The sequence below is a fragment of the Chrysochloris asiatica genome, unplaced genomic scaffold (assembly GCF_000296735.1).
Source record: "Chrysochloris asiatica unplaced genomic scaffold, ChrAsi1.0 scaffold00116, whole genome shotgun sequence".
NCBI lineage: Eukaryota > Metazoa > Chordata > Mammalia > Afrosoricida > Chrysochloridae > Chrysochloris > Chrysochloris asiatica.
Genome location: NW_006408634.1, coordinates 8,786,641 through 8,814,227, shown reverse-complemented (window position 1 = coordinate 8,814,227; position 27,587 = coordinate 8,786,641). Strand labels below are relative to the sequence as shown.

At 48.1% G+C, this 27,587-nt stretch overlaps 1 protein-coding gene across 1 annotated transcript; it reads left to right on the top strand.

Moving 5' to 3' along the window:
• On the top strand, nucleotides 1-27,587 carry EHD2 (EH-domain containing 2). The gene is made up of 6 exons (XM_006868230.1): nucleotides 1-120; nucleotides 2,538-2,994; nucleotides 4,286-4,383; nucleotides 12,155-12,567; nucleotides 23,765-23,929; nucleotides 27,033-27,587. Exons 2-6 carry the CDS (start codon nucleotides 2,591-2,593, stop codon nucleotides 27,585-27,587), a joined length of 1,635 nt encoding a protein of 544 aa, XP_006868292.1. The 5' UTR covers nucleotides 1-120; nucleotides 2,538-2,590.

Here is a 27,587-nt window from a genome sequence, read left to right as displayed (position 1 = left end):
TCAGACAGCTCCGGACAGGACCGTGAGCACAAGCCGTTCCGCGGGCACCTCTGATCCCAGCGGGACCCCCGCCCAGCCATCCGCACACCCGGCCAGGCCAGAGGCCAGCGCGCCCCGTCGGTGAGTGGCCCGGGTCCCTGGCCCGCGGAGCTCCCCTTCCTGTCTAGGTCTGTCCTGGCTCCCTAAACACCGGCTCACTCAAAGTCTCTAAGTATCCCCAGTCTGTAACGGTCTCTCCCAGTCTCCCCAGTCCCTACTAGTCTGCCTCACTTTCCCTCACTCCACCTAGTCGGTAACCTTGTTACCACTCTCTCCAGCCCGTCTCAGCCTCTCCAGTACCCCCATCTCACCCTGTCTGTCCTGTCTCATCCAGTATCCTTTCTCCCCACTCTCTTCATCCCTCTCCTCTCCTCCCAGCCTCTCCTACTTCTCCAGCCTGCACCGTTCCCTCCTAACCCCCTCTGTTAGCCTGGGAGATGCCCTCATTTAGAATTTCACCCTCTACTGCTCCCATCTCTGTCCCACTTGGCCCCTCCTAGAGCTGCCTGGGAACTTTCCCTTGATCCCCTTCTTGTGTTCACATCCCATGCTAGTTTTCCATTTTTTTTCCCTTCCTAATTAGGATTTCATGGATTTTTAGCCTATTTGATGTGCTATGATTTTTAATACTCAAATGATTTAGTCTTCGGCCACTGTCTGGATCTGTGTCCTTGTGTTACGTCCCCAGCAATCCGTGAGCACTTTTTTACTATCAAATCCAAGATCACACATTCTTTCCCTACCTCAGCCCTGCAGAGTCAGTCATTTCCCCACAGAAGCCATGGTTTCTTTTAGTGAGGAATGGTATTTAGAGATTACAGTATAACCAAAATCAGGCCCTTTGAAAAGATAAGTAAAATTGATAAGCATCTAGGTAACCAATTAAGGAAAAAGGAGCTAGAAAAAGCAAAGAGGAATTGCTAATATTAGGAATGAAAGAGGGGATATCACTACATACAGATCCTCTAGACACTAAAGGGCAGTGAAGGAATGTAGAGAACATAGTCTAGGTGTTGGGGGTGCTCATTGTTACTGGGTTGTTAATTGTTTCTCTCCCAAACCTTAGCTTTATCATCTGGTCATCTGAGGTCAGATTGCCTAGATATGAATCTCAATTTGACCACATTCTAGCTAAGTGATCTTGCAGAAGTTATTATCTTCCTGAGCCTCCATAAGAAAAAAAAAAAAATGAGAATAATGGTAGACCTACCTTCTAGAGCTGTTATGAAGCTTAAATGTGTGAATTCATGCAAAGTGCTTAGGGCAGTGTCTGGCATGTAGTAATCATAAATGGTAAGTTATTATTTTTGTCAATGCCCAAGGCTCTTATATCCAAGGCTCCTCATGACCTGGGTGTATTCAGACAACCTCCTCAGACTAATTTCTCATCCTTCCTCTGTGTGCCTTTTTCATAGACATTTCATCGTTCTCACCATCCAAGGGCCTGCCAGGTCTTTGCACAAACTATTCTTTTTGCCCAAATGCTTCCTTTCCTTCCCACCCTTCATGGAGCATCTCAAAAGTGAGCCCAGCATCAAGTTTCATGGATCCTGTGGTCAGTTCATCATGCCCTCTCTGGGTACCCACATATCCACTGCCTAGCTTTTCTCAGGCATCATTGACTGCTCTGTGCTAAGGGCCTCTCCTAGCTGAGGGTCTGGGCAGGTGGGGTCTGGTCTGTGGTTCATTTCTGGCTTTATAGCTCCTGACACACAATGACTTTAGCAGACATTTGTCAAATGATGGAAGAGAAGGTGGGAGAAGATAAGAATGAAGAAATGAAGAAATGCATGTCTTCCAGTCCAGTTGGAGACCAACCTTCCTTTGGTTTCCATCCACAAATCCCCTCTACGTCCATTAACCTCTTCCTCTTCTTCCAGCTAGTCCACTCAAACCCTCTTTTTCCTTCTTTAGCCATCTCATCCATCCACTCCACTGTTATTGCCTCTACCCTTCTCCACCAATTCCACCATTTCTGTCTCCACCATCCATATCACCATTAGTTTTCCGTGCTCCTCCTCTCTACCCATTCCATGATCAGTGGTCCTCTTTCCCCTCCTCTTCCTCCAGCCATTTCTTCATCAATGCCCCCATCTTCCTTCATTCTTTCTACCTTCAATCTCCTTTCTCCACCCTCCTCTGCCAGGCAGCCTTCATTAATGCCTTTTCCTCCTCTTCCCTACTCATTCTACCATCAATGTTCCCTTCCTCCTCCTCCACTCACCCCTCCTTCAAGTCTTCTCCCCCACCCCTCCCTCCATCATGCTCTTGCATCTTCTTCCTTCATCCATTCCCCCACCAACATTCCCATCATCCTCCATCTACTTTTGGTCTCCCATCTTCTTCTTCCAGACAGTTCATCATGAATATTTTTTCCATCACTGTTAGGTAGTCCATCATCAATGTTCCTCTCCTTCTTCCCCATCCATTCTCCCATCAATGCCCCCATCTTTTCCCAGATAGCCTACCATCAATGTGCTCTCCTCCTCCTCCCGCAGGTAGCTCTCCATCCACCTATCCCTCTCCAGAAGCCCAGTGGAAAGCGAGCACCATGTTTAGCTGGCTGAAGCGGGGTGGGGCACGGGGCCAGCAGCCAGAGGCCATCCGCACGGTCACCTCATCCCTCAAGGATCTGTACCGCTCCAAACTGCTGCCCCTGGAGGAGCACTACCGTTTTGGCTCCTTCCACTCACCTGCTCTCGAGGATGCCGACTTCGACGGCAAGCCCATGGTGTTGGTGGCCGGCCAGTACAGCACGGGCAAGACCAGCTTCATCCAGTACCTTCTGGAGCAGGAGGTGCCTGGCTCCCGCGTAGGCCCTGAGCCTACCACCGACTGCTTCGTTGCTGTCATGCATGGTGACACCGAGGGGACCGTGCCTGGCAACGCCCTTGTCGTCGACCCTGAGAAGCCTTTCCGCAAACTCAACCCCTTTGGGAACACCTTCCTCAATAGGTGCGTGGCATACCCCATGCGCAATGGCATTTCTTATCTTTTCAACCATAATTCTCTTTTATCTATCTGATTCTCCTACTTCCTGCTTCTGTTCTTTTTTTCCGCCTTGATTAACCCCCTTCGATAGGGAAACAAATAGGGGTGACCGCACAACCTTTTGCTGTAGAATCAATTCTGGTGCATCGTGGCCCCAGAGGACTGAGTAGAACTCTCCCGTAGGGTTTCCAAGGCTGTAAATCTTTATGGAAGTGGATTGCTACATCTTTCTGGTGGATTTGAACCACCTACTTTTTGGGTTGCTGTCAAGCGCTTAGCCGCTGTGCCACCAGGGTTGGGTTCACCTCCTGGTTTTTCTGATGGTTAGTTAGCTGTGTAGCCTTGGGGCTGATAACTTAACCTCTGTCGCTCTGTTATCCTCATCTGGAAAATGGGAGTAAATCGTCTTGGTTTCATTGTGCTGCTATAACACAAGTGGGTGACTTTCATGACCAGAAATTAATTTTCTCACAGTTCAGGAAGCTAGAAGTCCAAATTCAGGGTGCCTGCCCTAGGGGATGGCTCTGTCTGCTTTAGGGGAAAAGCCATGTCAGTTTCTCTAGATTTGTGGTTTCTTTGCAATCTCCACGTGGCATCTGTTTCTTTCCCTGATTGATGCTTGTTTCTCTTTGTGTCTTATTTTTATTTTTTTAATCTCAAAAATCCCTAAGTGTAAGACCCACCCTCTATAGGTATGGCCTTATTAACAGGCCTCATTAACACAGAAAATTTTCCTAAATGGGATTATTTCACAGGGTTAGGATTCCAACACACATTTTCAGGGGACACAATTCAATCTATGATAGCCCCAGCTTCACAGGGTTGATGAGGATTGAATGACTGGATATATATTGCTCAGAACAATGCCCGGCACAAAGTAAGTGCTCAGTAAACGTTGTTGCTTGCCATGAAGTGGATTCCAACTCATAGAGACCCTGTATAGGGTTTCTAAAGCTGTAAGTCTTTACAGGAGCAGAAAGTCTCATCTTTCTCCCAGGAAGCAACTTGTAGATTCGAACTGCTGACCTTGAAGTTTAGCAGCCCAATGAATATCCCATTAGCCACCAGGGTTCTCAGTGAACATTAACAGTTTTTTTTTTTGCAGTTATTATTGTCCCTTTCTCTTTCAAGATTTTTCTCTTCTCTGTTCTCATCTCCTCTCTGTGCAGTCTTGATTCCATTTCTTACGTTTTTTACGTTTTTCATTGTTACCTGCCCCTCCCGCCATTGACCCTGACCTTCCCTCGGCCCCCAGGTTCATGTGTGCCCAGCTTCCCAATCAAGTCCTGGAGAGCATTAGTATCATCGACACTCCGGGCATCCTGTCTGGCGCCAAACAGAGAGTGAGCCGTGGTGAGTGACGTGGAACTCTTGGACTGAGGGAGGAGAGGGCCCAAGAGTCTGAGAGAAAAGGGGTTTAAAGGAAGCGGGGCAGGGTTTGGGGACTCTGAGTCTGAAGAGGACGTTGCTGAGGTCCAGGACTCTTGGATCTGAGGGAGGAGAGGAACTCCCGGAGGGTCAAGAGCCCTGATCTGAAGGAATCGATGCTGGGACCCAAGATCTCTTATAGGACTTGGGCCTGTGTCTTGGGAGCCTAAGCCGGCTGGGCAGAAAAAAAGGAGATCAGTAAAGTGGTGATTTTCATGTTGGTGCAGGGGGAGGCGTGTGGGTGAACACGTGTGAGCAGGGCTGGAACGGCATGTCCGGGCGGGTGGAAGGATGGAGCTGGAGAGATCAAGAGAGAGGGATAGAGATTCTCCGAGCACGACAGAGAAGCAGAGATTCAGAGGGTGGAGAGAAAGGCAGCGATGCCGAAAGAGGAGAACCCCAGCTGGGCAGGGAGGCCCCGGGCTGCACGTCTGGGCCACAGATGGGCGGGAAGGGGGGGGTCTGGGCGGGGGGCCAAGGCCGGGACTGGAATTTATAAACAGCTGCGCAGGGGGAGAGGCGGCAGGAGGTGCATTCCAGCGGGGCCTCCAGAGGGAGCCGGCCCCACCCTGCCCCCACCTCGCCCTGCCCCGCCCAGCATCCTTCACCCCAAATCTAAACGTGCCTCCACTCCTCCCCACTGGTCTCAAAGGCCAGGGACTAGGGCAAAGGAAACTGCAGAGTGGGGCAGAGGGGAGCGAGGAGGCAATCGCGGGGGCTGGTGACGGTGTCCCTGGCTTCTGCCCAGCGGGGGGGGGGGGCAGAAATGGCGTCCTGAAGGAGAAAAGCGGGAGGCAGCTGGCAAAACGATTGGGACGGCGCCCAGCCAGCCCCTGGGGGAGGTCAAGGGTGGACCAGCAGTTCCTGGGGCTCCCATCCAAAGGGCGGGGCCTAAGGATGCAGGCGGAGGCGGGGTCTCCAAGTCAGGACTGGGGGCTGCCACCACGAGGGAGAAAGAAGAGTAGAGAGTGAACAAGGAGAGAGCTGGCACATCTGTGTGTGTGAATTATGGTGGGTGGCTGTCCCTGTGTGTGGCATCAGTGAACACACATACTTACATGAGACTGTAAACTAGTAGGACCCTCTCCAAAACAAAACAAAAAAAATCTACTGCCAGAGTGACGCTGTGGATTAATGCTGCGCTGGACTGAAAAGTCCGTTTAAACCGTAGGTCAGCGGTTCAAGCTCACCATCTGCTCCTTAGGGTCTCTATGGGTCGGAACCGACTCAACGGCACTTAACAAGAGTCAATTCCGACCATATGGGATAGACTAGACTGTCAGTGTTTACCAGAGCAGCAGGCCTGTCTCTCCCATAGAGTCGTTGGTGGGTTAGACCTCCAACCTTAGAGTTAGCAGCCAGAGGGCTGGACCACTGCGTCACCAGGTCCATAGTGGGCCCCTCTTCCAGGGCTCAAATCTAGGCATTGCTTCTTTTATGCCATGGGACCTTGGGCAAGCCACTTAACTTCTGTGCTGCAGGTTCCTGATCTGTAAAACCGGGATCCTTATAGTATCAGCCACCTAAGAAGCCCTGGTATGGCACTGTAGGATAAACACTGGACTGCTTACTGGTGGTTCAAATCCACCAGGCGCTCCTCTGGAAACATTATACAAGGTCGTTATGAGTCAGAACCCAACAACAACAATAACAAACCCTAGTGGTGCAGACATGAAGCACTCAGCTGCTAACCAAAAGACCAGGAGTTCCAACACACCCAGTGGCTCAGCAGGAGAAAAGACGATGCTCTGCTCCCACAAAGATTACAGCCTAGGAAGTCCTGTGGGACAGTTCTTTTCTGTCCTATAGTGTCCTTATGAGTCAGAATTGACTTCACAGCACACAACAATAGTGCTTTGGCCTCATAGGCTGTTGTTTTTTTTATTATTTAAGGTTTTTATTGTGGATTGAGTGAAAGTTTACAGGGCACATCATCAGTTTCACATTCAACCATTCATATGACTTGTTTCATTACATTGATTATAATCCCCTCCATACATCATCAGTTAACAGTGTTTCTCTCTATCCTCTTTAGCTTTTTTTTTGGGGGGGGGGGGGGGAAACTTTGCCTTTTTGAAATTTACAGTCTCGGCTTTTAGGGAAGGTTTTTACATTTATCTGTGGATATCCAGGGCTCATGTATGCGATTACTAACAAGCATAACTGAATAATCAGATGAGGGACAGTTTGCTATGTCTGCTAGGTGGCTAAAGTCATAGGCTGTTTAAACAAACAAAAATCAAACTCCTTGCCATTGTGACTCAGACTTGAACTGCTTTATAGGGCTTTCTGGACTACAATCTTCATGGAAGTGGATAACCAGGACTTTCTTCCGTGGTATCACTTGAGGATGAAATTAGTTGCTTGTTGTTGTTGTTAGGTGCCATTCAGTCGGTACCTATTCATAGTGACCTTACGCACAACAGAACAAAACACTGCCCAGTCCTGGGCTAACCTCACAATCGTTGCTACATTTGAGCCCTTTGATGTGCCAATCCGTCTCATTGAGCGTTCTCCTCTTCTTGGACCCTCCACTTTACCAAACATGATCTCCTTTTCCAGTGACTGGTCCTTCCTGACAATATGTCGGAAATATGAAAGATGAAGTTTGGCCATCCTGGTTTCCAAGGAGCACTCTGGCTGCACTTCTTCCAACACAGATCTATTAGTTGAATTAGAAATTAGTTCAAATGTGAAAAATTTACAACATTATCAGGCAGAGTTGTTTTTGTTTTTTAGCATTTTCTTGTGGTTTGGGTGACAGTTCACAAAGCCCGTTCGTTAGTGTCACATTTAATAATTCGTGCACATGTTGTTTTGTGACATTAAATGAGTTCTATCAATATAACAGCTTTCTATGGGGCAGTTCCTCCCTGGGTTCCTTGCTTCCATTCAACTGTCTTTCCTGCCCCTTCCTGCCTTCTGGTCTCCTGTGGTTGATTGTTCAGAGGAGCACTAATGGGTGCTATTGTTCATTTTATAGACCTGTTTGTTGTGTGGCTGAAAAGTGATCTCCCAGAGTGGGCTCAGTTCCAGGCTTGAAGGGTGTCTAAGGGCTGTGATCTATCAGACTAGCAAGTTTGCTCTTTTTTACGATTTTGAATTTTGTTCGACATTTTTTCCCACTCTGTCCAGGACCTTCTATTGTGATCCTAATGAGAATAGTTGACAGTGGTAACCAGGCACCATCTAGTTCTTCTAGTCTCAAAATGGTGGAACCCGATGTTGGTGTGATCCATTAGTGCTTTGGACTAATTGATTCTTTGATTTTCTTCACTCTTCTTTGCTCCGTCCGGGTAGGAAGAGACTTAGATGACTGCTTGCAAGCTTTTAAGACCCCAGTCTCTTGTTGTTAAGTGTCGTCTAGTCGGTTCCAATGGGACTCTGTTTAGGGTTTGCCAGGAGTTGCTGGTAAGTTTGAATCACCTAGCCTTGTGGTTAGGTTCCAGTGTTTATCCTACAGCACCACACCCCAGTCTCTAGTAGCCTAGAAAACATTGTCTTCATGGACTATGTCATGCCACTTGGCCTAGGTGTCACCTGAAGCTATGTTAAGTTTAAAGGTTCATTATTTTTCTGTTAGTTGCACTGTGGGCTCCAGGGTTCCATGTTCCAAATATCTGTGTGCAGGGCTGGGTTCCTCTCTTCCAAGGCTCTTTCCCACGATGACTCAACCACTCTCCCTCTCTTCCCCTCCTCCCCTCCCCATGAGACACACTTTCCAAATCTGGGCTGGTTTGTGTTTGTGTAGGCACTGCAGGGAGGTGGTATGTGAAGAGTGGAGGCCCTCCCCCTAACTGCCGTCCCTTTGGTGACCTGGCCCTTCCTCCCCCAAAACAATGGCCCCCCCACCTCCACCTCATTCCTTCCCCAGTGGCCCTGGAGCAATCTGCTTCCTCCTCAGTGGCCTGAGGTCCCAGGACCAGCCCCCCATGAGACAATAAAAGCCCCTGGGGCTCTTCTAACCTCTGCTCAGCTACCTTCTAGCTGCGTGTCTTGGATACGTCTGTAGCCTCTCTGTGTATCAGTTTCTTCATCTGGAAACGGGTCTTCTAGGTTTGTTTTAAGGAGCCCTGGTGGTACAGTGGTTAAGACACCTGGCTGCTAAGTTAATGGTCAGTTAATGGAACCCACCAGCCTCTCCAAGGGAAAAAGGTGCAGTGGTCTGCTTCTGGAAAGATTTACAGCCTCGAAACCCCTGTGGGGCAGTTCTCTGCTCTATGGGGTCACTAGGAGCTGGACTCAGTGGCTATGGGTTTGTTTTGGTTTCCGGTTGTTTTGAATGCTCTTGGGTGCTGCAGATGGTTTGCACTTGACTACTAACCTAAGAGCTGCAGTTCAAAACCACCCAGTGGTGCTGTTGTAGAAACCAAGCCTGCCAATCTACTTCCATAAAGAGCGCAGCCAAGAAAAAACTCTGTGGAGGGCAGCTCTACTCTGCAAGCCATGAGGTTGGCATGAGTTCAAACTGACTCAATGGCACCAGGTTCGGATTGGGCTTGGACAGTTGTTTTAAAGACTCAACAAGTGCTAGCTGTGAGACCCTTGCAGGATCATCAGTGACCTCCTTTCCCCACCAGCTCCTCACTAGACATCTCCTCCTCAGGAAACCCTCACTGACTCCCTGGGTTGGGTCAGGCGCCCCCTTTGGACTCCCCTATCTCAGCTGGACCACTCAGGAGACAGGTCTATGTCCTTGAGAGCAGGGCAGGGGCTGTCTCTGCCCCCAGCACAGAGCAGGCAGCTAGAGGGCAGGGCACAGTTCCTGCCAGAGTGACACACACACCCCCTCACAGGGCTTGGCACAAACCAGAATTCACACTTGCTGGCCACTTACCATGTGTTCAGCACTGTGTTGTTGTGTTACTATTTGTTTAAAACAAAACAAAACAAAGACCGTTTTCTTGAGGTTTCATTTGCATGCCATAAAGCTCATCCATTTTAGGCATACAGCTGGCTACTAAATCAGACCATTGAGTCCACTCGGATAGCGTAGAACTGTCTCATAGGATTTCCAAGTCAGTCGTCTTTGCCAGATATGTCTCCCTTAGAGCGGCTGAGAGGTTCCAATCACTGACCTTTCAGTTCGCTTTAACCATGGCACCACCAGGGCTCCTCCTTGGATACCAGGCACTGTGTTACACGCTCTGTGTACTATCATTCATTTGTATTATTTTCATCATCACAAACCTCCTTGTGAAGTCGGTCTTCTTATGATTCTCATTTTACAGAAGAAGAAACAGAAGTTCAGAGAGGTTAAGTGACTTGCCAGGTCTCCCTTGGCTGCCGAGAGTCAGGGGTCTTGAAGGCTCCTCTCTGCTCTTCCAAACATCAATTGAATGCACGAATGACTTGAATGAATGCATGAATGAGGATATGACAGTGAAAGGAATGAATGAATGAACAACTGAACACATACATGTGCCAAACCCTGGGGTAGGTGTTCCATGGGAGCAGGGACCTTGTCTGTGTGCTCAGAGCAAAATCCCCAAGTACCCAGGACAGAGCCTGCCACCCAAAAGGTTCTCAGTAAATAGTGTGAAATTTGAAAGTAACGTTCAAAATATTTCACATCTGCTTTAGCCAGGACATAGCCAGGGCCAGGTATGAATTCTTTAATTACTGGATCCTGAGGAGATTGGGGAAGGACCTGGGACTTGAGAGGCACTTGTGGGGTTAGGAGTTCCAGAGGAGACTCAGGGAAGTCCCCTTAAGAAACACTTCAGTAATTTAACAACCTGTAAGGAGCTCTGGTAACACAGTGGTTACAAATCGGGCTGCGAATCGCAAGGTGAGCAACAACAACAACAAAGACCTCAGAAGAAAGGCCTGGTGATCAACTTCAGAAGAATTAGCCACTGAAAACTCTGGAGCGCAGTTGTACTCTGTACACATGGGTTGCCAAGAGTTAGAATATATTCAGAAACAAGGTTTATTTTTTTTAACCTTTTTACCATATTGTTTTGGTGACATAGCATAGCAGTTACGAGTCAGACTGCTAGCCTCAAGGTCAGTAGTTCGAAACTACCAGCCGTTCTGTGGGAGAAAGATGAGGCTTTCTGCTCCTGTAAAAGTTGACAGCCTTTAAGCCCTATACAGGGTCACTATGAGTTGGAACTGACTCCACAGCACACCACCATCATATTGTTGCTCTTGTTAGTTGTTGTTGTGTGCTGTGGAGTTGGTTCCGACTCACAGTGACCCTGTACAGGGTTTCCAAGGCTGTAAATCTTCACGGGAGCAGAAAGCCTCATCTTTCTCCCATGGAACAGCTGGCAGTTTCGAACTGCTGACCTTGAGGTTCTCAGCCTGATTCCTAACCACTACGCTACCAGAGCTCTTGTTAGTTGAACTTAAATCAGTCCCAACTCACAGAGACCCATGTGTTTGTTACAGAGGAGAACGACTCCATTGGTTTTTCTTGACTGTCATCTTAACAGAAGCAGATCACCAGAACTTTTCTTCTCTGGTGCCCGAGTGGGTTTGAACCACCAACATATTTTAGCAGTGAGCAGTTCAAACCCACTAGCCACTCCTCTGAAACCCTATATAGGATCACTATGAGTTGGAACCAGCCCCACAGAACTTAACAACAACAAGGGATCTTTTAAGGTGCACTGGTAGTGTTGTAAATACTGGACTGCTAACCACAAAGTCAGCAGTTCAAACCCACCAGCTAGTCCGAGAGAAAAAGAAGAGGCTTTCTGCTCCCATAAAAATTTATAGCCTTGGAAACCTTATATAGGGTCGCTATGTGTCAGAATTGACTCTGTGGCAGTGGGTTTTGAGTTTGAGGGACCTCTTAGGAGCCCTGCTAGGCAGTTCAAACCCACTAGCGGCTCCTCAGGAGAAAGACGAGGCTGTCTGCTCCTGTAAAGATTTACGGTCTCAGAAATCCTGTGTAGGGTCACTGTGGGTTGGAATGGAGTCCATAGCAGTGGGTTTGGTTTGGGAGGGATCTCTTAGGAGACCTAATGGCACAGTTGTTAAGCACTTGGCTATAACTGAAATTTTCGAACCCATCAACCACTCTGGGAGAAAGATGTGACTGTCTGCTCCCATAAAGCTTGCAGCCTTGGATCATAGAGAGCATGACATGAAACAAAAGGGACTGTGTGACTTTATGTTAATGGGAAAGGAAAAACGCAGTAAAGGGTCAGAACAATTGTACAAGTCAAAGAATATAATCAGTGTCACTATATGGTCCCTGGTTGAATTGATACGTGTTTTGTTGTGTATATTCTCAACAACAACAAAATTATATAATAAAACTATATTTAAAGAAAGATGACCACCTTGAAACCCCCATGAGGCAATTCTACTCTGTTTCATAGGGTCTGTGAGTCGATATCCATTTATAGCAACCCATTTTGTTGCCTTTGTTTAGGGACGTTTTCATAACACAATGCTAATATCTGCCAGATGAGTAAATGAATGAATGAATGTATGAATGAATGAAAAAAGGAGGGGTGTGCCCCCTCCCCCAGCCACATGCTAGGACCAGAGTGATGGGGGAAATGTGGGGGCTGGGAGTCCAGAGTGGTGAAGCACACAGGGGACCTGGGCTATTTGTCATAAACAAGGATTTTCATAGTTAACAACCTGAGCATGCGTACAGACCTAGTCTCAGTGCACTAAATGGCTGGGGCAGGGATGACCACTGACTAGAGCTTGTACTTTGCCGCTGCCACCCTAGGCTATGATTTCCCTGCCGTCCTGCGCTGGTTCGCCGAGCGTGTGGACCTCATCATCCTGCTCTTCGATGCCCACAAGCTGGAGATCTCCGACGAGTTCTCGGAGGCCATCGGCGCCCTGCGGGGCCACGAGGACAAGATCCGCGTGGTGCTCAACAAGGCCGATATGGTGGAGACACAACAGCTGATGCGCGTCTATGGGGCGCTCATGTGGGCGCTGGGCAAGGTGGTGGGCACGCCCGAGGTCCTGCGTGTCTACATCGGCTCCTTCTGGTCCCAGCCCCTTCTCGTGCCCGACAACCGGCGCCTCTTCGAATTGGAGGAGCAAGATCTTTTCCGTGACATCCAGGGCCTGCCACGGCACGCCGCCCTGCGCAAACTCAATGACCTGGTCAAGAGAGCCCGGCTGGTGCGGGTGAGCAATGATGGCGGCGGAGGGGCGGGGGCTGCTCTGACTGCGGGTCCCTAATGTTCTTCTAGCTGGGTCATTCTGGAGCAAAAGGGAGTGGGATTGGGTGGGGAGCCCTGGAGAATAATTTCTCTACCATTGCAGTTGAAGTTTCAAAGCGCTGTGGGCTAAGCATTGGACTGCTAACCTCAAGGTCGGTGGTTCAAACCCACTTCAGCTGCTCGGTGAGAGGAAGATGATGCTGTCTGCACCCATAAAAACCTACAGTTTCTGAAACCCTAAGAATCAGCTCTACTATGCCCTATATAGAGTCTCTTTGAGCCAGACTCAACTCAATAGCAGTGAATTGGTTTGTTTTTTGGGGGGAACCGGAGGATAAGACAAACAGTTTGCCATTCATAAAAAGGTTGTTGATTTGGACTCACCCAGGGTACCCTGGAAGAAAGACCTCTGGCAATCTTCATCTGTAAAGACCTTTGTTGTTAATTACTGTCAATTCAGTATCATGGCAACCTTGTGTGTGCAGAATTTTTAAGACTGTGAAGATGCCTTTGGGTGGATTCGAACTACCAACCTTTCAGCTAGCAGTTGAGTGCTTAAGCATTTCGCCACCCAAGGACTCCTCCATCAAGAGAACAACCTAGAAAATTCTAGGAAGCACAGTTTTATTTTGATGCACAGGGAGATGCCATTGGTTGGAATCAAGTGGATGGCAACTGGTAAACCATTCCAAGCCCGTTTTTCTGGCTTTGTGTGTGGGTCTCTGTCGCATCTCTTCTCTACCCTGTTAATTTTCATTCATCATCTACCACGATCAGTCTGGATTAAGTTCTGCCTCTGCTTACAACCTTCCCACAACTCCTGTCTCCAGAAGTCCTCACTAGGACCTGTGAAACCCCGCAGGACCTGTCCGCTGCCTTCCCAGTCTGTCCTCATCTCTTGCCCTCTCCCCCTTGCTCAAGGAGCCCTGGTGGCGCAGTAGTTAAATGTTGGGCTAGTAACTGAAAGGTTGGTGGTTCAAACCCACCAGCTGCTCCTGGAGAGAGCTATGGCAGTCTGCTTCTGTAAACATGACAGCCTTGGACGCCATAGGGGGCACATTATAGCTTTATTTGTTTAATGTTCACTTCCTGATGAAAAAGTACTTCTATGAGGAAAGGGACATTTTCTGGTTCCCGGCTGTTCCCCCCCCCCGTATCTATCTGTCTTCTAGGGTCACTAAGAGTCGGAATTGACTTGAGGACAGCAAATTATCCATATTTTACTCTGCTTCACCAAACTGGCCTCTCAACTCACTACAACACATCAAGTTCAGTTGTGCCACAGGACATTTGCACAAGATGTTTCCACCTCCTGGATTTCTTCACACATACCCCAATACCCACACACACAATTGTTGCTTGCATGTCAGCTTCTCAGGGAGGTCTCCTCCACTCCCTTCTTTGTGACTATCACTCTAACTGACCCACTGCCATAGAATCCATTCCAAATCATTGCGACCTTATAGGACGGAGTAGGTTTCTGAAACCTAAATCTTTACAAGAGCAGACAGCCTCATCTTTGTCACAATTACCTTCACTAGGCCCTGCTTTCTCTCTTATCCCTCTGCCTTTTTTGTCTTCATCTTCACCTCTGCCCTTATAGTCTCTATTCACTGGGGTCGTGTGTTTGCCATCAGTGTCCTTCACTGCCCTGGAAGCTCCACAGAGTCAGGATCCTTGGTCTTGTTCCCTCTGTACCTGGAACAGTGCCTTGCACAGAGGAGATGCTTGGTAAATATTTATTGGATGAATAACATTCCGCAAACACACTCAACAAAACCTCCTCTATGCCTGGTCCGGTGCAGGGGTGATGCTGAAGACACCGCAGTGACTGAGAGGCCCTGTGCCTGCCCTGTCGGGGCTCCTGGTCCAAAGGAGACTATGAATCTCTCCACAGTGAAGGCCCAGCCTGGTCAGGGATGGGAAAGGCCAAAGGGAGTCAGGGAGGGCTTCCTGGAGGAGGGGGGCATCTGAGCTTCAACCTGGAGGATGAGGACGACAAAGATGGGGCTAGGCTGGGAGACCAGCCAGTGCATGAACTGCAGGTGAGAGAATTGACCCAGGCAAGTTTGGGGAAGAGGACAGATGTCAGTGTTGAACCCCAGGTAGACAGTGTGAGCAACTTGAAACAGAGACTGCAAGGTGAGCAGGAGTCAGATTCACCCAGGCCTTGTGTACCTCAGTGAGGAGTTTGTATTTTGCCTGGAGGGTCCTAGGGAGCCATGAAAGGGTTTAGAGCAGGAAGGGAGGGGCCAAGGCCGGTTTAAGCTCCCTTCTGGAGGGTGATTGGGAAAGGGCAAGATTGAAGCCAGGGTCTAGGGAAGAGGCTGAGGACCTGGGTTAACAGGGAGACAGAGAGGCCTAGAAGGTTCTAGGGGGTGGAGGAACCAGAGGTGTTGTTTTTGGTTTAAGGAGCAGCTGAGAGGGTGAGTCAGATCTCACACCTCCCTGCCCCCCATCCCCCCCCACCTGCCCTCCCCAGGAATGTTCCTTGGAAGGGAATGACCAGGCTGCTGGGTCTGAATCTACCTTTTTTCTTCACCCTGCTCTGGAGTTCCTCTATTTCTCAATCCCCATTTCCTACTTTTTTTATTTTCTCTTCTCCCTCCTTCTCATTCTTTCTCTGACTCCCTCGTTTTTCTTCTTCTAGGCTCTCTGGTCCTTTTCCTCTTGTTTTTCTTCTTGTCTCTTCCACTGTCTCCATGTTTTCATCTCTCTCTCTTTTATTTCTCTCCCTCTCTCAACCTCTCGCCTTCGATGTACCTCCATCTTTCTAACTTTCTGTATCCCCTTCTCCCAGTCTTTCTCTTTGCCTCCCCCAGGTCCACGCTCTTATTCTCTCCCCTGCCCCCCAGACACAGGAGCGGGAGACCAAGGCCTGGGAACTGTGGGGCGGGTCGCCCGGACACCTGGAGCCCCCGCCAGGCAGGAGGCGGCTCCGGAAACCCGAACAAGCACGTAGTCCGGGCCCCCAGCCCACCCCACCCTGCCCTCTTATCTCTTCCTGGCACCTTCCCCCGCTTCCTTTCTGGAAAAGCCATCAGCAAAGCGCCCTCCGCCTCCCCTCTGCTGGGTCTCCAGCAGCTGCCCTCAGACCCCGCCCCCTCACCCCATTGGCCAACGCTTGCAGACCCCACTCGCCCACCAGGCTCCATCCTTGATCTGATTGGTCCCTCAGATGTACAGGCCTCTCTACCTATGAAGCCTTCTCTAGCTCCTAGGTGCTGCTCCAGACACGGGAGCCCTGGGCATGTGGCATTCAGGTTCAACCGTGACCTGGCCCTGTTCCCATCCGCCCCACACAAATGACTCTGCCACTCTTGGTTCAGCCATCACACAGTAGCCCAAGGCCTTTACTTCCCTTCATGCTCTTCCCAAATGGTATGAGGTTTTTTTAGTGTCGTAGTGCCTCAGTTTCCCTATCTGTACTATGTAGATAGAGGTTGGATGAATCCCTCTGGTTCTGCCCATTCGCTGAAGTGAAATCTGCTAAGAGGAGAAATTCCAAGGGGCTGTTAGTGGAGCCCCTGGGGTGAGCGAACTAGACCACTAGTTGAAAGATTCCTGGTTCGAGGTCACCCAGAGGAGAACAGGGCTGGCTAACTACATCCCCCCAAATAATCAGTCACTGAAAACTCTGGGACATAGTCCGCCTCTTATGGCAACTGATTTTAAGTGGAGCCGTGGTGCGGCGCTGTAGAATAAACACTGATGGAAAGGTCGGTTTGAATTGCAAGGCTGGAGATTCAAACTCACCAACTGCTCCTCAGAAACCCTATACAAGGTGGCTATGAGTCAGAACCTACTGGAAAGCACTTAACAACAATAAATGGAGGGCCAGAAAGCGGCCAAAATGTCCCAGAGCTTTCAGCTGAACTCTGAGGTGGCTCAGCGGTAATTCTGCAGAACCCAGTTACTACACGCCTACCACGGGTGGGGATACAATCGGAAACCGGAAAACGTTCCTTTCCTCATAGAATTACTTTTTCGTCAGGAAGTGCACATTAAACAAAGAAACCTATAATGTGATATCATAGATGATAAGATGCCCTTGTGATGCCATGGTTGTTAACCCAAAGGTCGGCAGTTCGAACCCATTAGTGGCTCACTGGGAGAAAGAAAAAGTTGAAAACTAAGAAAGTCCTGGTGTGGCGTGGCGCTGTGGGCTAATGCATCAAACTGCAAAGGTATTTGAATTGCAAGGTCGGTGGTTCAAGCTCATCAGCTGCTCATTGGAAACCCTATACAGGGTCGCTATGGGTCGGAATGGACTCGACAGAAAAAAAATCTGTTGCCGGGGGTGGGGGGTGGGGGGGTGTCAATTCTGACTCCTTGTAAGCCTGCATTAGAGTAGAACTACCCCCTTAAGATTTTCAATGAAAACAGATTGTTACGTCTTTCTACTGCTGGGTGGGCTTGAATCACTGACCTGTCTGTTGGCAGCAGAGCGCTTTAACCACTGTGCCCCCAGGGATCCTCCCATAAGGATTGTCGTTGTTAAGTGTCCTCAAGTCTGTTCTGTCTCCTAGCGACCCTGTTTGGAGTTTCCGAGGAGCAGCTGGTGGGTTTGAGCTGCTAACCTCGTGGTTCGCAGTCCATAGCTGATCCTACAATGCCACACCAGGAGTGAAAATCATGTGGAGTCATTCTGCTCTGTGACATGGGAACTTTGTATTTGAACATAGACTTAATGTGGCGCTGTGGGTTAATGCACTGGACTGTAAAATTGGTTTGAACCTCAAGGTCAGTGGTTCAAGCTCACCAGCTGCTCCTAGGAAACCCTGTACAGAGTCGCTATGGGTTGGAACCAACTCAGTGGCACTTAACAACAACAGGGAGCGTGTGACTCCATAAGACAAAATACTAGGCTGGATTACAAACCACAAGGTTGGAGATTCGAACCCACCAGCCGCTCCTCAGGAGAAAGATAAGGCTTTCTGCTCCGCAAAGATTTTCAGCCTCTGAAACCCTATACAGAGTCGCTATGAGTTGGAACTGACTCAAAGGCACTTAACAAAAAAAACAACACACAGTGGAAAGGATTGACGAAGGACTTTTTGGAGGAAATCTATGAAGGCCTCCTTGAGAAAGTGATATTTTAGCAGATGTCCAAAGAGGGCAGGGGAGCTTGCTGAATGGAAATCTAGAGGAAGTGAGGTCCCAGCACCAAGTGCAAAGGCCCTGAGGCAGGAACACACTTGGTGCATTTGAAGAAGAAAGTAGCATAGGGGTTAAGAGCTGGGAGGCAGTTCAAACCCACTAGTTGCTCTTTGGGAGAAAGATGAGGTGGGAAACGGTCTTGGAAATCCTATGGGGCAGTTCTCTGTCCTGCAGGGTCTGATTTGACTTTCTGTGGGGTTGGTTTTGTTTGCTTTGGTTCCTGTTGGAGAAGACAGAGTGGTGAAGGCAGGAAGGGACAAGGAGTCAGAAGCAGCCAGGGTCCCCAGAATATTTAACATTCTCAACCGATGATTGTTACACAAGAATTTTGTAACAAGTGTTTTTTTGTTTTTTTTTTTCCTTGAAAAGTTAAGATCTGCTCCAGGTAAAATATTCATGCTATGTCAAATGTGTTCCCTCCGGCTCCTGGCCATTGCCAGCCTTCATGTTCTTTCCCTAGAGGTAACCGTAGGAGGAGAGTCCTGGCCGTCTTTCCAGCTATTTTCTGTTTTTAGACAAGCATATTGCTATTGTTGTTAGTTGCCATGGAATTGATTCCCTTTCATGATAATCCCAGGTGTGTCAGAGTAGAACTAACTGGTTTTAGTTCTACTACCTTTTAGAAGCAGATCACCAGGTCTTTCTTCTGAAGCACTTCTTAGTAGGTTCGAACTGTCAACTTTTCCACTAGTGGTTGGATGCGTAACCATTTTCACCACCCAGGAACTCATACAAGCATAAAGAAGCAATCCTTGAATTATGAAGGAGTTCCATGCCTGAGTCATAAAGACAAATATTTGACTAACTGATATTAGATATCACCATACATATAATTGGAGTCCTGACGTGGTGCTGCAAGTTAATGCGTTGGACTATAAGATTGGTTTGTACCTCAAAGTCGGAAGTTCAAGCTCACCAGCTGCTCCTTGGAAACCCTATACAGGGTCACTATGAGTCATAACAGACTCGCAGGACTTAACAACAACAACAGCATCATACATATAGCTGTTCTGACTTACATGCAAATCAGACTTAGAGACAGACTCAGGGAGAAAGACGAAGTTGGTGGGTCTGAACTGCTGGCCCTGGAGTTAGCAGACCAGACTCCACAGCACATAACAACAACAACTTACCCTACATCACCATACCAGGACACTATGGATATATGTTGTCATTGTTGTTAAGTGCCGTCGAGTCGATTCTGACCCATAGCGACCCTGTATAGGGTTTCCAAGGAGCAGCTGGTGAACTTGAACCACCAACCTTGCAGTTCAAACGACTATGCAGTCTAACGCATTCGTCTACAGCGCCACACCAGGACTCCTGTGGATATGTTGTTGTTGAGTGCCATCGAGTCGGTTCCGACCCATAGCGACCCTGTACAGGGTTTCCGAGGGTGTAAATCTTTACGGGAGTAGAAAGCCTTGTCTTTCTCCCGCGGAGTGGCTGGTAGTTTCGAACCACTGACCTTAAGGTTTGCAGTCCGATTCGTAACCACTACGCTACCAGAGCTCCTTCCTGTGGATATGTAAGGGACTTCAAATAGTTCATGGAAAGTGGATTGAAAAGGTAATGGAATTTTCCAGAAACTTTTCTGAAGCCCCCTCTTATTTGTGGTCAGAAGTTGCCAGAATGGACACTGTATAGTCTATAAATATATATATTGTGTGTGGGGAAATAGATATAACAAAACATTTGCTATTTCAGCCATGTCTCCCCTTTTTTATACTTTATTTTAAATTGTGTCAAATATATAGATAGCAAAACATTTGCCATTTCAATAGTCTTCACATGTACAATTCAATGGCATTTTGTTCATCATATTATTCAACCATCACCAATAATTGTTCCAGATTTTTTCATGACTCTCAACAGAAGCTGTGAGTTCATATTTTGAATGGGGGGCGGGGTGGGGAATAAATTAAGTAATTCATCCCAAACCAAAGCCACTTCCATTGAGTCAATTGTGACATATAGCAACCCCTACAGGACAAAGTAGAGCTGCTTCTTAGGATTCTGTAAATCTTTATGGGAGCAGACAGCCTCATCTTTCTTCCTTGGAGCAGCTGATGGCTTTGAACCACCGACCTTGTGGTTAGCAGTCCAAAGTTTATCCTGCAGTGCTATCAGGGCTCCTTAGACTAAGTAAAGCAACTGCTAAAGAAAACAATGACAAGTGAATAGATGAATGAAGGCGTCGATAGAAAACAAGTGGGTAATGGTGGTTGGAGTCCCTGGGTGGCGTAACTTGAAGGTGGCAGCTGGAGCCCACCCAGAGATCCCTGGGAAGAAAGGTTCTGCAGTCTGCTTCTGTGAGGATGACAGCCAAGGAAAGCCGGTGGAACAGTTTTAATCTGTACCGTGTGGGGTCGCCGCGAGTTGGCACTGAGTCAGTGACACAGTTTTGGTTTGGCTCGTAGTTGGGTGTGTCTGTCTGCTTTGCACAGAGTGAAGCCACAGGCTGGAGAGGGAGCTCACCGTGCAGAGTTGTAGGTAAAGGGAATGGTATCACATGCAAAGGCCCTGAGGTGGGAGAGAGTAGCCGGCTGGTAAAACCAGGAAGGCTGGTGAGGAAACTGGAGCAGACTGAGTGAGGGTGAGTTTGGGAGGTAATGATGTAGTTCTGTAGGATAAGCACTGGACTGCTACAGCCTCGGAAACCCTATACAGGATCGCTATGAGTCGGAACCAACCTGCCAGAACTTAACAACAACCACACAATGTTGGATGGATCAGCAGGAGCCAAATGCCTTAGAGCAATGAGTCCTCAAAGTCTGGGGTCATGACTGCTATGTGTTTGTTGTTATATGCCGTGGAGTCAGTTCTGACTCATAGCGACCCTGTACAGGGTTTCCGAGGCTGTAAATCTTTACGGGAGCAGAAAGCCTCATCTTTCTCCCGCGGAGCAGCTGGTAGTTTTGAACTGCTGTCTCTGAGGTTTGCAGCCCGATTCGTAACCACTACGCTATCAGAGCTGTACATGCTTATAAATCATTGAATGCTCCAAAGAGCTTGTGTCTGGGTGGATTACATCTGTCCGTGGTGAAAATTCAGTGGGGCTTCAAAAAGTTCAAGGAAACATGGAATTCTAAGATAATGAAGTTTTTCCACGAACATTTTGAAGCCCCCACTAATTTACCATATTGGAAGTTAAGATAGAGAAAAGTTTCAGACATTTATCTACTAATTGTTCATTTTCCAGTTCCAGGTGCTGTTGGGTAGACTCCGATTTTTGGTGATCCTGCATGAGTCAGAGTAGAACCATGGGGTTTTCAATGGCTGGTTTTGGCGAAGAAAGATAATGGCTTCCTTTCAAGACACCTCTGGCTGAACTCAAATTACCACTCTTTCAGTTAACAGTCAAGGACCGTTCTGTACCGCTCAGACACCAAGCAAACCTAATGCCTTCGAGTCAATTCCGGCTCATAGTGACTTACATAGCAGAGCTGTAGTTCAAGTGGGGTCCAGTGGATTCCAACCCATAGACACCCTGTATTGAGTTTCCAAGGAGCAGCTGGTGGGTTTGAACAGCTGAACTTATGAGGCACAGTCCAGCGTTGATCCAACAGCCCCACACTAGGAGTCCTTCCAGTAATCCATTTGCTTAGTCAGTTCAGGAGAAAGATGAGGCTTTCTGTTCTGTAAAAGATTCACAGCCTCTGCAACCCTCCCTATATAGAGTCACCTTTAGTTGGAACCTAACAACAACAAAAATATATTAATTGTGTTGTTGTTGTTAAGTGCTGTTGAGTCTGTTCTAATTCATAGTGACTGTCTATAGGGCTTCTGAGGAGCAGCTGGTAGATTTGAACCAACAACTTTGAGGTTAGCAGACCAGTACTTATCCTGCAGTACCACACCAGGGCTCAAAAATTAATAATAGAGTGATAATTTCTTTTTTACAAATGTTATCAAATTGATATTTAATAAGATAATTTGTTAGTATTAATATTTAATGTTAGAATTCATCATGCGTTTACAGTAGCAATTATAAACTTAGTACATGTTCAATTTTATGAAAGTGAACTGTTTTTCAACCCCCAAATCCATTGCGTTTGAAACAATTCTGACTCATAATAACCTTCTAGGGCACCGTAGAACTGCCCCATAAGGTTCTGAGGCTACCAATCTTTACAGAGGCAGACTGCCTCGTCTGTCTTTCTCCCCAGGAGAACCGCTGACCATGTGATTAACAGCCCAACACTCACCCCACTGTGCCACCAGAACTCCTATTTTCCAACCACTCCTAGAAAGGAAAACTGAATGAGAACAGTGGCCCTATGTTATACTTTTGGCAAATCTGGAATGTTTTGGCTTTCGAGGAGTGAGTGGATTCTCCTCACTTCTGTGTCCATTAAGTCTGATCCTCTCTCCAGCACTCCACTCTCCACCCCAGCAGAAATGATCCTGAAAAAAAGAACAAGAAATAACATCTTAGCATTAAAAAAATTCTGATGTAACTAAGTACCGGACTGCGAACCGCCAGCCTGGCAATTCAAATCCACCAGCTGCTCCATGGAGACTCTATACAGGGATGCTAAGAGTCAGAACCAACTTGAGGGCAGTTAACAATAACCACCATTATTCTTAAAAGATTTGAATAATGGTTAAGCACTCAGCTGCTACCCAGAAAGCTCAGCTCTTGGAACCCACCAGTCACACTCTGTGGGAGAAAAGACCTGGTGAGCTTCTCCGGTTAAGATGACACCTTTGGAAACCGAGTGGGACAGTTCTGGTCTAGAACACATGGGGCTCCTATGAGTTGAAATTGACTCAGTAACAGAAGGCTTGGTCTTCCCTGGTCATTGTTATTAAAACAAATCCCTAGGTAGCCTAAATGGTGGTTAAGGGTTAGGTTATGAACCAAAAGATTGGCAGTCCCAACCCACCCAGAGGCACCTGGTAAGAGAGGCTTGGAGATTTGCTTCTGTAAAGATGACATCCAAGAAAACCCACAGTGCAGTTCTTCTCTGCAACACATGAGGTCGCCATGGGTCACAATCGACTTGATGGCAAGGGACTTATGTATTTATATATGGTTTGAGCTTTATGGGAGCAGGTTGCCAGGACTTTCTTCGGCAGCACTACTGAGTGGGTTCGAACTGCCAACCTTTAAGGTTAGCGACCGAGAGCAAGCCTTTGTGCCACCTAAGGATCCACTCTGAAAGATGATAATCATTTAAGTCCCTGTAGAGCACAGTACTGTTCAGACATACATGAGTAAGAATCAACTCAACAGAATTGACTCAATGGCCAGGGGTTAAATGTGACACCTATCTGGGGTTGAGCCAAAATTCCGAGTCAGGTGGCAGGCACACCCTAGAGATGTCTAGGAATGTGGATGATTAGCGCTGCGAGTCTTGAGCTTAAGGGACAGGCCTGGGCTGGTCTGTCAGGTTGGGAGTGGATGGCTTGAAGGGCTGTTTGAAGTTGTAGGGGGGTGGAGGGGCTGAGATCACTTAGAAGAGAGAGGAGCAGAGACTGAGCTCCAGGGAGATTAGGGGAGATCTCAAAGAGGAAGCCTCCCTCCACTCGCCACCAAGTGGAGCAGCTCTTACAGTGAGCCTCCGACGACTTACGGCGGCCCTGTGTGTTACAAAGTAGAATGGCTCCACATTTGGGCTTTCTTAGTTGTCGTCTTTATGGAAAGGAATACTGGTGGTGCAGTGATGAAGCGCTGGGCTAACTGAAATGCCGTTCGAACCCCCAAGGGGCTTAGTAGAAGAAAGACTTCTTCTACGTCTGTAAAGATGGTGGTTGTTGCTACTTTGTGTAACTCTGCATAGGGTTTCTGAAGTTATTACTCTTTTAGGGGGCAGACTTTTTTTTTTTAATGAGTGTGCTAGTTTATTTATTCATTTTTTGTTTGTTGGTCCATTACCAGTGAAGGGACACCCTGGGGCAACCTTTCAAACCTGCATTTTAACAAACCCTCTTGGTGGTTCCAATGCAGGCTTAAAGTGAGGTCCACTCTTCTTCCTCCCTCCCTCTCCCCACTCCAGGTTCATGCGTACATCATCAGCTACCTGAAGAAGGAGATGCCCTCCGTGTTTGGGAAAGAGAACAAAAAGAAACAGCTGATTCTCAAGCTGCCTGTCATCTTTGCTAAAATTCAGCTGGAACATCACATCTCCCCCGGGGACTTTCCGGATTGCCAGAAGATGCAGGTGGGAGCCCACCTAGCATGGGGCAGGAGGGAGGCGGGACCTTGGACTTCCGTGAATTCTTGCTGGGATACGAAAAGATAAAAAGATGGATAGCTGGGTGGATGGCCTGTAGATTCTGGAAAGTACCCCCCTGCACCATGGGGGTGTAGCTTTAATGAATCAGGATATGCTAAAAACAAAAACAAACCCCACTACCGTCAAGCTGACTCAGTGACCCAACAAAACAGAGAACTGCCTGGTAAGGTTTCAAGGCTATAAATCTTTATAGAACCAACTGCTACATCTTCCTCACTCGAAGCAGGTGGTAGGTTCAAACCACCAATCTTTTGGTTAACAGCCCAGTACTTAACTACTGTGACACCAGGGGAAAATGAAGGGAAAACAAAACAAAACAACCCACTGCCATTGAGTCGATTCCAACTCTCAGCAACACTATAGGATAGAGTGAAACTGCCCCCACTGGGTTTCCCAGACTGTAACTCTTTACAGGAGCAGACTGCCTCATCTCCCTCCTGAGGCTGGTGAGTTTGAAGCGCTGACTTGCATTTAGCAGCCCAGTGCTTAACTTTACTGCGTGACCAGGGCTGTTAAAGCAAATGAAGGAAACCCCAAAATAATTGGGTGATGTAAACACTTCAGCAATTAAGTAGTAACTGAAGAAAGCTTGGCAGTTTGAGTCCACTTAGAGGCACTTCGGAAGAAAGGTCAGGTGATCTACTTCAGAAAGTTCACAGCGATTGAAAACCCTCTGGGGTCCGCTCTACTCTGACACATAAGGGATAGCCACATGTTGAAGGTGACTAGATGGGAACTGATAGAATTAAGATAGAAGTTTATATCTCTCTTTCATAAAAATCCCAGAAGGTGGTACAGGGCTAATTGGACTCTACCTAGCCAGGGACCAAGCTGTCGTATGAGTATTTCTCTTCCATGTCTGGCCTTTGATCTCTAAAACACCTCATGGTACAGAATGGCTATGGAAATTCCAGCCATTGCATCTGCATTCTAGCCAGCAAGAAAAGAATAAGGGAGAAAAGAGAAGGGCAGTCTCTTTCTTGAAAGACACTTTCTAGAACAGAGCTGTTCAATAGAATATTTTGTGATGGTGGACGCATTGTCCAATGTGGTAGCTCAGTGTTAACAATTCTTGTCTTTCATGTGGAAGATCCAGGTGCAATTCCCAGATAGTGCACCTCAAGTGCAGCAACCACCCATCTGACATTGGGGGCTTGCATGTTGCTATGATGGTGAATAGGTTTCAGTGGAGCGTCTAGACTAAGACAGACTAGCAAGAAAGGCCTGGAGATCTACTTCTAAAAATCAGCCAGTGAAAACCCTGTGGACTGTAAAGGCTGATTCCCAGTAGACCCTGGGGCTGGTGCAGGCAGGACAAGGCAGTGTTTTTACTACGTTGCAAGAGTACAGTGGAGTCCTGGTGTGGCGCTGTGGGTTAATGTGTGGGACTCCAAAGTCGTTTGAACTCACCAGCTCACCAGCTGTTCCTGAGAAACTCTATACAGGGTTGCTATGGATTGGAACCCACTCGACGGCACTTTAATAACAACAAGAGTACCGTGGAAGCACAGTGGCTCTGTAGTATAAGCACTGGACTGCAAACCCTAAGTGGGCAGTTTGAGCCCACCAGCAGCTACAAGGGAGAAAGATGAGAGCTACAGCCTCTAAAAACCTACAGGGTCACTAAAAGTGGGAACTGACTCAATGTAACAAGAGTGTAGTGCGGACTGGACCAGAATGAACAACAGCCACCTGTGGCTACTGAGTTCTTAGTATGTGGCTGTTGCAACCGAGTAACTGAAGTTTAAGTTGTATTTTGCTTTAATTAATCTAAATTGAAGCAACCAGATGAGGCTGTGGTCTATTATATTGAACCCGGCGTTTCTGTGAGATGCCCTTGCAATTTTTGCTTACCTCTGATTGGCCAGAACTTAGTCACATGGATGTGTAGTCACAAGGGACACTGGGAAATGTAGTCTTTCCTCTAGGGGGTCTGATGCTGTGTAATGTCCAGGGAAGGAGTTCTGGAAGGTAGTAGTTGTGAGTGGAGCTACTAATCTCACGGTCGGCAGTTCAAAACTACCAGCTGTTTTGCGGGAGAAAGATGAGGCTTTCGGCTCCCGTAAAGATTTGCAGCCGCGGAAACCCTGTGCAGGGTCACTATGAGTCGGAACCAACTCCACAGCACATAACAACAGCAACATTAACCTAAAGTTTCAAGGTTCAAACCCACCCAGCTGCACCACAGAAGAAAGGCCAGGCGATCTGTGTCTGTAAAGACCTCGCCAAGGAATCCCTATGGAGCAGTTCTAGTCTGGAACACACAGGGTTGGTTGAGAATCAGAAGTGACTTTAGGGCAAACTTTAGAACATGCTGGGCACGTAGTTTTTCCAGAACAGGAGGATTCTTTGTTGTGGAGGTTGTAGGATGTTGACTAGCACCCCTGGCCTCTACCCACTAGCTGCTAGTAGCAAACCTCCCACCCCTAACCTGTGACTATCAAAAATATCTCAAGATATTGCCAAATGGCCCCCAGGGATCTTGCTGAGCTAGATAAATAGCAGTTGTTACCATGATGATAGGAACCTTGGTAGCCCAAATGGTTAAGCATTTGATATAATCTTTGTGGAGGACTTTCTTCTGCAGTGCTGCTGAGTGGGTTTGAGCCTCAAACCTCTAAGTTAGTGGTCGAGGGCCAACCATTTGAGACACCCAAGACCTCCATCTGGATAGAGTGCTCAATGCATGTCATCATAATGTTGTTGAGTACCTTTGAGTGTCTTTCAACTCATAGTGACCCCATCAGACAGAGTAAAGCTGCCCCATAGACTTTTCGTGGCTGTAATCTTTACGGGAGCACATCGCCAGGTCCTTCTTCCGTGGAACTGCTGGACTGGTTGAACAGGCCACCTTTTAGTTACCTTCTAGTAATTCTGGGGAAGCCTGGCACAGTGGAAGTGTCTCCGAGTCTCTGAAGCCCAAATCTTTTCTAAATGGTAAGTACCTGAGTTCCCCAGGTGTCCAGGTACTGTGCCACAGAGGGCCCCAGGAATGGTGCCCCCTGATTCCTCTCTGCCACCCCCACAGGAGTTGCTGATGGTGCACGACTTTACCAAGTTCCACTCGCTGAAGCCGAAGTTGCTGGAGGCGCTGGATGAGATGCTGACGCACGACATCGCTAAACTCATGCCGCTACTGCGTCAGGAGGAGCTGGAGAGCACCGAGGCGGGCGTGCAGGGTGGAGCCTTCGAGGGCACCCACATGGGCCCCTTCGTGGAGCGGGGGCCTGATGAAGCCCTGGAGGACGGCCAGGAGGGCTCGGATGAAGATGAGGCCGAGTGGGTGGTAACCAAGGACAAGTCCAAGTATGACGAGATCTTCTACAACCTAGCGCCCGCCGACGGCAAGCTGAGCGGCTCCAAGGCCAAGACCTGGATGGTGGGCACCAAACTGCCCAACTCGGTGTTGGGTCGCATCTGGAAGCTGAGTGACGTCGACCGCGACGGCATGCTGGACGATGAGGAGTTTGCCTTGGCCAGCCACCTCATCGAGGCCAAGCTCGAGGGCCACGGGCTGCCGACTAATCTGCCCCGCCGCCTTGTGCCGCCCTCCAAGAGGCGCCACAAGGGTTCCGCGGAGTGA